Here is a 13,341-nt window from a genome sequence, read left to right as displayed (position 1 = left end):
GGATATTTCATTTAAATTTAAATGAAATTAGTTGAGACGAATTTTATAGAAAAATAATAATATTTTTAATAAATAAAATTAATTTAATATTTATTAATTTATATATTAATACATTTATAATAATTTTGTTTACTAATTTTTTGTAACTAATTTTGTTTTGCATTTGTTTAACTAATAAGACTTTCCAATTGGAACAGTTTTAATTTTCAACGTTAAAATCTGAAAATTCTACAATTGTAAACTGATTCAGAATCGTTTTATAAAATCAATGATTATTCACCTTTTCATGATTAAAGTGAAATTCAATTTAAAAAATCATTTATTAATTTCTATTCACAGTTGGTCAACTAAAACTGTTTTTTATCCAAGATCTTGGATTTCAAACGCTTCTATTTTTAATTATTTGAAGCCTACAAAACTGCATTTTAAAATTCTTTAAATTAAAATGTACGCTTAAAAATAAAAAATGGAAATTTCTTAAAGTGAAAGATTTTCAAATCACGCATTCTAAACTATCTTAATTAAAAAAAAAAACAATTAAATTATTTTAAAAAAGATTGAAATCAAAGCGATAGAATGAAAGTTCTCACCTGGAAGGCTTCCACCCTGGTCGAGATCCTATTACACGTGAGACATTCCACACTGCTCAGTAGCTTCCCGTCAAAGGTCTCGCTGATGATGCTCTTTGTTTTCATCTGCTTTTTGGTCGAGTGCTTCGTCGGCGAGTTCTGCGAAGACCTCTGCTGTTGCGGAAATGTTTCGTCAACAGTGCTCTTCTTACTGCTCCTGCTAGTAAACTTATTCCTGAGTTTATCAGACTGCGTGACCCTGGAGTACCTCCTCTTAGTTCCACGCTCACCCTCATCGCTAAGCGAGCTCTGTTCACTTACTCCCGAGTCGCAGGTCTCATACTCCGCATCCGATTGACTCGAGCCCGTCCCCTCAATTCCCTCCTCCTCCTCCTCCAACTCCTCCTCGGAATGTTCACCAAAGTCTTTTAACCGTAGAAGACTCTCCCGGTCGTCCTCGATGTGCTCCTTCAGCTCGTCGTGCAGTTGGTCCATGAAACAGCGGAGGAACTCCTGGGTGTCATGCTGATGGTAGCCTCGAAACATCGGATGAACCTGCAGGAAGAATTTCGAGATATTAATTAGGTGCACTAGGTAAATTAAGTAACATATTGTAGGCCCTCTCTAAGACCCCATCTCCCCATTTAAACAAATCGTAACAAAATTCTTTATCTCGCATCCATCTTACTGATTTTCCTTGATCATTAACCCTCATCACTTACACGGGGTTAAAATGACCCAACATCAACTTCCGACTAAAGTTTGAGTAGGAGCGCGTTTAAATTAGGACCTGTGCTGCCATCTGGTAAGAATTTGAGATCTCTACTATAAGTTCAACATGCTACTACTATCGGCGAGAAAATTCGAGTCCTCTGGTTTTGGCGTTGAATAAGTATGTGAAGAAAAACTGTTAGGTTAATGAAAGAGGAATCATTTTAAAGGTGCAAATGTTGTACGTCAATGAGCCGAAAAGTAATATTTCAAAAAATTATTTGTAGCCTACAGATCTGAAAATACGATGAAAAGTGAGGAAATTTGATAGCTTTTAAAAACAATGAACTTTGAAGTATAGTTTTTTATAGAAAAAATAATAGGAAAAATCTGAAAAAATTTCATGGTGGTACATTACATATTTCTGAACAGATTGCCGTCGAAAAATTTGCAAAATATAAATAATTGTTCGTTTTTTGTGAATAAATATGCGACCGCACTATCTTCAGTTCTAATGAAGATAATGAAAGGATTTAAATTGGAGGTAGTTAGTTGAACTATCTGTAATAATTTACAAATTAAAGGAAGTCTGTGCTTCTTGTTGTCTTCGTACAAATTGCGGTATTTGAAGTCAGTTTTTTATATAGGAAAGCAAGTGCGAGGGCCCAGCGTGGTGCCGCTTTTTCAGGGGATCGGCCTCGGTTTTCCTCAACACAGGGAAAGGGTTCGAAGGCCATAGTGACACTCGGAGTAGGTCGGGCTGAGGATAACCGAGGACAATCCCCTGAAAAAAACGACACCACGCTGGGCTCCCGCACTTGCTTTCCTATATAAAAAACAATTATTTATATTTTGCAAATTTTTCGACGGCAATCTGTTCAGAAATGTGTAATATACCACCATTAATTTTTTCAGATTTTTCCTATTAATGTTTCTATAAAAAACTATGCTTCAAAGTTCACTGTTTTTAAAAGCTATCAAATTTCCTCACTTTTCATCGTATTTTCAGATCTGTAAGTTACAAATAATTTTTTGGAATATTACTTTTCGGCTCATTAACGTAAATTTGCACCTTTAAAATGATACCTCTTTCATTAACCTACCATTTTTTCTTCACATACTTATTCAACGTCAAAGCCAGAGGACTCGAATTTTCTCGCCGATAGCAGAATTCTGAGCTGGTTATATTACTTTGTGAACGGTAACGAGAATGAGAATATAACCGAGAAATACATTCTCTGAAAATTTATGAGAATCTCAGAATTTCTTTTAAATATAGAAAATTGCATTTTTTCGTTAACTTTTCGGTTGAAAATTCAACTTTTTTTTTTTAAGCTTCTATTTTGTATTTTAAAATTTACCTGCTTTAGCAGAAATTAAATATTTTTTTTTGATAAAAATGCAACTGTTTGGTTGGAAATTAAGCTATTATACTATTTTCTTGAAAACTTAACTATTTCGTAGAAAATTTACTTTTTGTTTAAAATTTATATTTCTGTGTTGGAAAATGAACTGAAATATTTTTTGTATGAAGGTTCTACTTGGAAAAAAATGTATTTTTTCTTACAAATTCATCTGTTTTAGTACAAAATTGATCTTTTTTGGATAAAAATCCAACTATTTGGCAGAGAATTTAACTACTTTGTTAAAAACTCATCCTTTTTGGTTGAAAAAATTCGTCTTTTCAGTTGAAAATTCAATTTTTTTCGTAGAAACTTATTTTTTTGTTACAAAAATTCAATTTTTGATGTTACTGAGTTAACTGGAATCTTTTTTGGATAAAAACTCAACTTTTTTGTAATAAAAAATTCTTCTGCTTTAAGATAAATTTCATATTTATTGATAAAAATGCAACTATTTCCTAGAGAATTCAACAATTTTGTTAAAGTCATCCTTTTTGGTTAAAAATTTGCCTTTTTGGATTGAAAATTCAATTTTTTCGTAGAAAATTATTTTTTGTTAAAAAATTCATACTTTGATAGTGAAAACTCGACAAAAATATTTTTCAATAGAAAATTTAAGTATTTTTTGAAAATTTATCTTCTTGATTTAAAACTTCATCTGTTATAGAAGAAATTTCATTTTTTGTATGAAAATGCAACTTTTTGTTTAAAACTCGTTCTTCTTTGCTTGATAATTCAACTAATTTGTTCGAAACATTTAGTTGAATAGCTTTGTTAAGGAATCACTTTTTTTTTGTTAAAGATTTATATTTTAAGTTGAAAAGTTATCTCGTTGGTTGAAAATTTAATTATCTTGTTGAAAATGAATATTTTTTAATCGAAAATTCATCCACTTGGGTCAAAGTTAAACTACATTGTGAAATTTTTTTTATTGAAGGCTTATGCTTGGTTGAAAATTTAAGTGTTTAGTGGAAAATACTTCTTTTTTTTGGTACAGAATTCATTTTTTAACAGAAAACGTAACTTCCATTTTTTTAAGATTATATTTTTTAGTTAAAAATTCACATTATTGTTGTTGTAAATAAACAATTTTTAAGTTTGAAATTTCCTTATTTTTTTATTCAAATTCGTGGAAAATTAATTTTTTGTTGAAGATTCATATTTTTTGTTTGAAAATTGAACTTTTGCAAAGAAAATTTGTTTTCTGGTTTGAAGGTTCAATAATTTAGATAAGCTTATATTTATTTTTTGAGTGAAAAATCTTTATTTTTTTAGAAATGCGTCTTTTTGGTTTTAAATTTTTTTTCTTTTGTTTTATAAATTTCATGATTCTTTTATTAAAATATAAACTATGACACTGTTTCGTTGGCAATTTGTCTTTTTAGGTTGAATATTCAACTATTATGTTAAAAATTCAATTATTTGGTTGAAAATTGTAGTAGTTTGTTGAAGAGTTATTTTTTAAACATATACAAATCAGTAGCTCCTTAATTATTTAACTCTGTTAGAGTGAAACTCTAAACTCAAAATTCAATTGCCTCACATTACTTAATAAATACCACGAAGTAGGATAAAAAGACCCCATTCCCGAAAAACTTAATCGCGTGACATTTTTAAAATTCTCTGATTTTTCTTTGACTAATTTTTCATTTTATATCATTAATATTCAAATTCCAGCATTTTTGTTTTCTAAATTTTTTAACATAGAATATTTTATAAGCGGAATAGCACAGTATTTCATATACAAATTAAAAAATTTTAAATGTATTAAATTATTTCAAACAAAAAAAAATGTTTTTTTTACTTTAAATTTTTAAAAGATGGCTCTTTAACAAAATATTGGAATTTTTAACATAAATTAAATATTCAACCTAAGAAGACGAATTGCCAACAAAAAATTGTTACAGTTTATATTTTAATCAAAAAAAGAATGAAATTTATACAACAAAAGAAAGGAATTTTAAAACCAAAAAGACGAATTTCCAACAAATAAAAATTTTTCACTCAAAAAATAAACAAAATTTTATCTAAATTATTGAACCTTCAAATCAGCCGACAAATTTTCTTTACAAAAATCGAATTTGCAAACAAAAAATATGACTGTTCAATAAAAAATTAATTTTCCACGAAACTGATGCATTCTTACGCAAAAAATGGAAATTTCATGCTACAAAATTATTGATTGATTTATTGTCTCCATTGTATACTTTTACAAGCTTTTACAATTTTTCTGTGTCCACCTCAGTGACAATACCCAACAATTTACATGAATTCCCCTTTCAATTTTACATGGAAACTATTAACACTTAAATTCTAACTGAATGCATTAGGCGAATACATTGCAGTTAATTCATTCCTTTACATATTTATATCCTTGATTCTACATACTATATCACAAATTGTCCATCTTCCAAACTCATTCTTCCTCTCATTCACTCTGTCGCGCTCTCTCTGACCTCCCCCTCTGATACTCCTCTTGCTTTCTTTTCGAACTCTCTGGCAAATCGGCAGAGGACAGGTTTTTGGTTTTCCCCTAAATGTTTCGATGACCAATTCTTTTAACTCCCGATCTCTCTTTCCGTCCTTCCATTTATCAACACCGACAATCCATTTTTTATCAATTTTTTCTATCTAGCCCTTGACAAACCCATATGTGCGTCAGGTTCTCTTCTACTTCTCCACAAATTCTACACGTAGTATCCTTGTATCCCTTATTCCCTGCCTTTCCTACCGTCCCACATCTTAACCTTGCCCACTGCTCCTTTTCCTCTGGACTTGTCATCCCAATAATTTTCTCTCCCCAAGCTGGTCTTCCATTTTCTGTATCCACTATAGTAATTGGAACTATCTATTTTCATCCAGTCCAACTGTATTTCCTACTCTATTCTTCTTTCTACTCCCTTAATCATATTATCGTTAATCTCATTTACACGACTCCCTTCGAATACCCAATCCAGCGTCTCTCCATGCCCTACAATTCTGCATGCTTTCTGTAACCCTTTACCCCATGCCGACAGATTCCCATTCTTGATTCCCCTCATTTCTTCTTTAGACATATTTATGGCCATCTCTCCCCTCTCATTCCCAAAATTTCTACCATATATTTCGAAGCCCTCATTCTTGCTTCTATCTATAGACTTAACCTGCCTGACTCCATTCTCCAAATGTACCCAGGAGTTGTCCTACCTATTCCCATTGCCATCTTCACTAACCTTCCCTGCATTTTCTCCAATTCTTCCCTTCTTTCCCACCCCCAAATTTCTACTCCGTATAGCCCCCCCCCCCGCCTTAGCCAGTGTATCCAGTATATACAATCTTTTCCCCAGACTATCGAGACCCGCCCTTTTCATCATCTCCCAAGCTGCGTTCGTGGCTGTTTGCGCTTTTCCAGCCATTTTTCTTATATGAGTTTTATAAGCCCCTCCATTTGAAAACCAGAATCCCAAATATTTGAAGTTATCGACCACTTCTACTTCTTTTCGCTTAATTGTCCAATGTTCTCCCTTTTTTTCCTTCCCCCCTTCCTAAAAATCATTATTTTAGTCTTCTTTACATTTATCTCTAGCTTATTTCTTTTTACATATTTTTCCAAGCTTCTAATCATTTCTGCTAAACCTTCTGCTGTGTCTGCTACTAATGCCGAATCATCCGCAAATTTTAACCCGAAAATTTTCTCATTTCCCATTACCATCCCTCCTATATTTCTGCTTTCCCAATCCTCTTCGATGTCATTCACAAAAATGTTGAATAGGGTTGGACTGAGAGGACACCCTTGTCTAACCCCTCTTGTTGTAGAGAAATTCTCTGTTATTCCCTGACCAGTTATTACCTCATTAACCGTTTTCGCGTATATCTCCTCTAACATTCGTAACATTCGACCTCTAATCCCAATTTTCTTCAGTTTTCCGATGAGAATATTTCTATCTACTGTATCGAAAGCTTTCTGAAAGTCAACGAAAATTCCATACAGCTTTCCTCCTTCTCTCTTAAATTTATTATTGATTATAGAATTTAGCACAAATACGTGATCTCTCGTTGACCTTCCTTCCCTGAATCCCGCTTGGCTTTCTCTTATTAATCCCTTCTTTTCCAGCCAAGCCCTCAATCTTCTGGCCATGGTGGTCGTTAATATTTTATATCCTATATCTAATAGAGAAACTCCTCTGTAATTTCCTGTATCCTCTTCTTCCCCTCCCTTATGTATGTGATATACTCTAGCTTTTCCCCACCTATTTCCAACTTTTCCTTTCTTCCAAAACCCATTCAGTATTTCGTGCATCTCTATTAACCAAACTGCCGGTAATCCTTTTATAAACTCTGCCGTCAATCCGTCTTCCCCTGCTGCTTTCCCCTTTTCAAATTTTTTATTACTTTCGCTAATTCCTCCATGGAGATATCCTCGTTTAACTCCTCATCATCCTTATCCAACTTCATTCTTTCTCCCTCCTGCGTTCTTTTTGGCTCCCCTCCCCCTTCCACTTGCGGTTTATCCTTCCCCTCTTCAATCTCTTCCTCGCTCCCTCCTAGTAGTTGCTGAAAATGTTTTTTCCATTTCTTCTTCCCATTTTCCCTCCCTTTCTCTTCCCTCTCCTTCTCGGTCTAAACTCACCTATTGCTTCCAGAACTGCCCCATATTCCTACTGTCTCTAATTTTTGCCCATTTATTTTCCTTTTCTTCTTTTCTTGGCAATAAGCTTCTTTAGGTTCTTACGTTCTTTCCGCCATTCTGCTCTTTCTTTAGGCCCTTTCCACTTTATAAATTTCTTAAAAATCCCCCAAACCCGTTTCTTTAACTGCCCTATCTCATCTTCGGCCCTATTCCCTTCCTTTTTCCCCCTACCTGAATTATTGTTCCCAACTCTGTATTTTTTCGTCATTCCCACCATCTCAGATGCTTTCTTAATGTTTACCTTGAACCTATCCCATACCTCCCCCTCTAGCTCTTTTCTCTCTTCCCATAAACTTATCATTTGTTCTTTAAACTCTTCCGCCCTTTCGTTCTCCCATATTAATTTTTCAACAAATTCCGTGTTCTCACTCCTTTTGTTTTTCCCTTTCCCCTCTCCCCTGTAAGGTTCCCTTAAATCCCAACTCATTTTAAACGTTACTGATAGATGGTCGGACTCCGTACGTACTATTATCTCCATTTCTTTGACACTATCTCTTCATTCGGCTTCCGCTTCTATTATATATTCTATTACCGAACCTCCGTCCTCTCCAAAGTGCGTCCATTCCCCTTTTTCATTCCCCCTTACTCTCCCATTTAGTACTCTTAATCCTAGCTCTTCACAGAACTGCAAAAGCTTTTTACCCTCACTATTTACCGTACTATCCTCGGACCTCCTCTCTTTACAGTAACTTCTCGCCTGTTCGTTTACATCAAATTCTTCTACTCCTTGTTCAGATCCTATTTTTTCGTTCCCATCCCCTATTATAATTACCCGCTCCCCTTTAGCTTGCAAGTCCCCTACTACTTTTTTAATTCATTACAATTTTTTTCACAGCCCTCGTTGTTGTATAATGTTACAATATTATTTCTTATCCCTTTACCCCCGAAAAATGGTCCACTTATATTCAAGCCATATGCCCATTCGTTTATTTAAATTTTCTCACTCATACTCTTTCTTATGCCTACTAATTGGCCCCCCTTCGCCCTACCTTTCTTTTTTATTCTTACCGCCTCCTTAGTCTTCCACACGTAGTCTCTGTCCAGTCCTTCAATGAAGTCTTTTTCTTTGCCTGCCTCTATCCATGTCTCCAAAATTATTATTATGTCGAATTTCTCCAAAAAATCCCAAACACCTTTCACCTTCCTTCCTCCTGCAATGTTCCACATAACTCCTCTAATGGCTCCTTCGTCGTCCTCGAAAAAACCAAGTTTCTATCTCCTTCTTTTCTTCATTCCACACAAATTCGGTATTTTCTATTCTCCATCGCATGTATCTTGTACTAGCTTCTAGCCCCCTATCCCTGGCCTCTCTAATCTGACTTTCGATCCAATCCTGAATCTGCTTTTCCATTTCTGTAAAATCATCTTCCACTTTGATCCTGGTTCCCCTCAATTTAGGCTTATTAGCCATAAGGTTCCTCTTGTTGTACCACGTCTTAAGTTTTATTAAAGTTCCTCCTGCAATGCCCTTCATTTTCTGTATCAGCATTCTTACTCCTGTGACATCTTCGATGGTGCTGCTGATCTCCTTGTCCAGGAGTTTTCCTCGAGACCTGAAGCCTCTCACTATGACCCAGTTCTTCCTTTACCCAACTCAGCTCCCCATCTCGAAGAAAATCGGGCTTTTGTTTATCCCCGACCTCATCAGTCTTTCTTCTATTTGAAATTACCCCACTCTGCTCTCCCTCATTATTTCCCTTCTCTTGCCCCCCTTGAGCGGATATATCTCTTGTTTCCCTCTGACTCACACTTTTTCCTTCACTATTGTCCTCACTACTTTTTCTTTCATCACTTCCCACTGACTTCTCGACGCACTCTCCACTTTCCTTATTAGTCTTTCTGAAACATCTGCCAATTCCCTCCATCCCTGTTCTACGATTTGAATTTCTTGTTCCGCCTGTATTAGTTCTAGATCCACTCTTCTCTTGTCCTCCAAATTCTTAAGTCTTTTCTTTAAATCCTCCAGTTCCGGTTTGATCTTTTTTCCCACCACCTCGCCATTTTCCTTTCTATCATGGTTTCTAAATACGACTCCTCAGCTTCACCTAATTTTTCTTCAGTTCTCTTTTTCTCACCGTTCTCTTTCGCTATTTCTTCTCCCCCCGTATCATTGAATCCACCGCCCTCCTTGTTTTGCGTTTTTCTCACTTCCGTCGGTTTACCCATCTTTTTTGGTACTTGCACTAACTTTTCGCTTGTATGCTTTTCCGAATCCCCGTCACTCCCCTTTTCACCGTTTTTTTTTGTTGGCATTCTGCTTTCTTTCCGCTACTGGTGAGCGAACTAACACCTCTCTTTTTTTGAAAGGGTCCTGCTCGTTTGGATATTCCCCTGTCGTTGGTTCTGGCCCCTTTTGCTTTTCTAGGAACTCCTCCATCATATTTGCACTTTTCATGGTCCCCATCTTAATTGCCAAGTCTTTTTTCGGTCGCCCCCTTGACTTCTTTTTATCCCCTAAATGCGCTTTTTTTTCCTCTTGATCGGGTCCTGCATTTTCATTTTCCTGTTCCCACAGCCCTACATTGCCGTTGTTCTTGTTGGCTGCTATTACTTCTGATGTAACATTTTTCGATTCTGCCATATTCGATTCAAAAATTTCCTGCGGGACAACTTCCATTTTGTGTTACGCGGACTGCACTCTGCTGTCCCCTGCTGCCCCCACCCCCCGGCACTTGCTATTTGTCTAAGACAATTTGCTTCCTAACCTCTACAACACACTGGATGCCCGAATACTTCCGAAGACTTTCCAAGCTTTTCACTGCGTTCCCATTTGAGATAACACTCACGAGTACACTTTCCCTCACTGCCTACCAGTAATTTCGGTAACTGGTCCTGCCCGATCCCAAATTACTATTTTTTGCTTAAATTTCACTCCGCTTGTCCCGACACGTGCTCTCCGATACCCCACGCAGTGCTCACTACAAAATCTTTTTTTCCCAAAGAAAGCGAGTTTTTAACTACAAAATATCAATCTTAAAAAAGTGAAAAAGTTACTTTCTTGATAAAAAATGAATTCTAAATCAAAAAGACAGACATACATACAGACACATTCGTAAAAACCTGTTTTCCGGATTCAGGGGGTCTCAAAACGTGGACATTTGACAAAAACTGGGGGGGGGGGGGTCCAATTTTACACAAATATAATACATTCTCTGATGAGAATGTAAAAAGACAAACTTTAAAAAAAAGAGTTGAATTTTCAACCGAAAAGTTAAAGAAAAAATGCAATTTTCTATTAATTAAAGTAAATCATGGCATTCTCAGAGAATTTATTTTTCGGTTATATACTCGGTAATATTCTCATTCTCGTTACCCAAGTGCCTCTGCTGCTTTTGCAGTTGAATGAACCAATTGTTAATCATATTTTGGGGCCATTCTAACCCCATATAAGTTTAGTGCTCGAGATCCATAAAAATCAAAGATTTTAGTTTCGTGTTTTTTTTTGTACTCAATCATGGTAAGTGTAACTAAACCGAAACAGTTGTATATGAATAAAAATAGATTTTTTGTATACGCCTCCAAATAATTTTAATTTAAAAAAAAAACAGAATTTAATTTCTATATATTAAATAGCGTCTGTGAATTTTTTTCAAGTTGAAACCATGCATACAATCAGTATGACAATGTTTTAAAGTCAGTTGGGGTCAATTTGACCCCATATTAGTAATATGTCATTTTTCAGAGGTATAAGTAATGAGGGTTAATATTTATGTACCAGCATTTTCATTTTATAATAATTTCATCATAGAGTATTTTATGAACGGAATAAAACAGTATTTCAGATAAAAATTTTCAAATTTACTGATTTATTTTAAACAAAAAATAAATTATTTTCTACTATAAATTATGGCTTTTCAAGAAAATACTTACATTTTTAACATAATAGTTGAATTTTCAACCTAAAAAAATTAATTACCAACAAGAAAGTGTCATAATGTATATTTCAATCAAGATTTTTCGCTCAAAAAACAAAAGTTTATCTCAATTTTTGAACCGTCAAGCCAAAAAATTAAATTTCTCTACAAAAATTATGACTTTAGCAAAAATTTATTTTTTACGACACTGCTCACTACGAATATAAATCATTAAACAAATTTTTTCTAAACAAATTAATTCGACAAAATCTTTCAAACAAAATAGTTCCATATTCAAACAAAGAAGAAGTATTTTTAACCAAAAAATGGTATTTTCATTAAAAAAAAAAATAAATTCGGCTAAAACAGATGAATTTTTAAACCAAAAAGATAAATCTTAAATATTTCAGTTGCCTTTTCATGATGAAAAATATGAATTTTTAAACAAGAAAAAAGTGTCTACGAAAAAAAAATTTCAAACCAAAAAGACGAATTTTTCAACCAAAAAGGATGACTTTTGAAAAAAATTGATGAATTCTCTACCAAATTTTTTTAACCAAACAATAAGTTTCTACGAGACAAATTGAATTTTCAATCCAAAAACACGATTTCTTTTTAACCAAAAAGGATGTATTTTTATTAAAATAGTTTAATTCTTTACGAATGAGTTGCATTTTCATACAACAAAGATGAAATCTGTACTAAAACAGAGGAATTTGTAATAAATAACGACAGATTTTTTTTATCCAAAAAAGATTTCAGTTCATTTTTTAACAAAAAAATATACATTTTAAACAAAAAGTCAATGTTCTACGAAATACTTCGATTTTCAACTAAACAACAGAATTGGCAACCAAAAAGTATGACTTCAACAAAATTGTTGAATTTTCAACTAAACAGCTGGATTTTTATTAAAAAAAATGAAATTTCTTCTCAAACAATTAAATTTAAAAAAAAGACGTCAAAAAAATAGTTAATTTTGCATCCAAAGAAGAATCTAGTTGACTTTCGAACATCAAAATAACAATTGTAAAAACATAATTAATAAAAAAATTAGGTAAAATTAATGTAAGCACTGTATTACATTCAATTTAAACCGCTTAAAATTCCCAACTTTTCATGTAAAAATGTGGATTTTCAAAAAGATAGATGAATTTTGAACTAAAATTGTTTACTAACAAAAGTGGAATAGTTAATTTTTTAATTAAAAAATTAATTTTCCACAACAAAACAACAGATTCATTTAAAATAAAAATTAATGTAACATTCAAATAAGTTGTTTTTTAAAAACAATTTTACAACATAATACATGAATTTTCAGCAAAATATTTTAATTATCAACTACAAAAACTTGGTTTTTAAATAAAATAGTTGATTTTTAAACTAAGAAAAATCAAGGTTCAACCAAAATGAAATATTTGCTTTTTTTTTAATGATGAATTTTCATTCAAGAAGATTAATTTCTAACAGCGAAGATGAATTTTCAATTAAAAAGATAAAGTCTCAAACAACACTGGAATAATTAAATTCTTATCTAACAAAAAAAATTTTCACAGAAAAAAACTGATTTTAAAGACAATGGGATTAGTTGATTTTTTTTAATGATGAATTTTCAATTGAGAATATGCATTTTTAACTAACAATAGAATAGTTAAATTTTTAGTTAAAAATGGATGTTTAACCAAATAAAAATTCATTTCCAATGAAATGATGAGTGTGTAACTAGAATTATTAATTTTAAACAAAAATATAATTTCCAAGTTGAAGCGCTAAAAATTAAACAATTTTAATTTTATTGGGAGAATCACGAAACTATTAAAATTTTTTAAATATGACAATGTAGAAAGGTGAAAAATTGAATAGTATAATATTAAAATTTTGAGAATTGGGTTATTTAAAATTCAAAGGAATTGGAATTGTCTTCTTTATAATTAAAAGGGTTCAAAACCTCATTAAAATTTCATTTATTTGAAGTAAATTTAAATGACATAAAAACTATAGATTTCTAACGATACTTTCCAAAATTTAAACAATTCAATTTTAATTGCAAAATTAAAATCCAAGAAAGGAAAAATTAAAAATTTAGCGTTGTTCATGAAAATTCAAAACTCTGACTTAAAATCACCGAAATTGTC

The 13,341-nt window shown here is 32.8% G+C and overlaps 1 protein-coding gene across 1 annotated transcript in view; it reads right to left on the bottom strand.

The window, feature by feature from the left end:
* LOC117182942 (ubiquitin carboxyl-terminal hydrolase 33) overlaps window positions 1-13,341 on the bottom strand; it is a 32,875-nt gene that overhangs the window by 13,573 nt on the left and 5,961 nt on the right. The window contains exon 3 of the mRNA XM_033376063.1: window positions 591-1,124. Within this exon, the coding sequence (XP_033231954.1) occupies window positions 591-1,124 (534 nt within the window). The remainder of the gene's footprint in view (window positions 1-590; window positions 1,125-13,341) is intronic.

The sequence above is a fragment of the Belonocnema kinseyi genome, chromosome 1, assembly GCF_010883055.1.
Source record: "Belonocnema kinseyi isolate 2016_QV_RU_SX_M_011 chromosome 1, B_treatae_v1, whole genome shotgun sequence".
NCBI classification, from domain to species: Eukaryota; Metazoa; Arthropoda; class Insecta; order Hymenoptera; family Cynipidae; genus Belonocnema; species Belonocnema kinseyi.
Note: the sequence above shows the minus strand (reverse complement) of the source record. Positions and strands in the feature narration are given on the sequence as shown.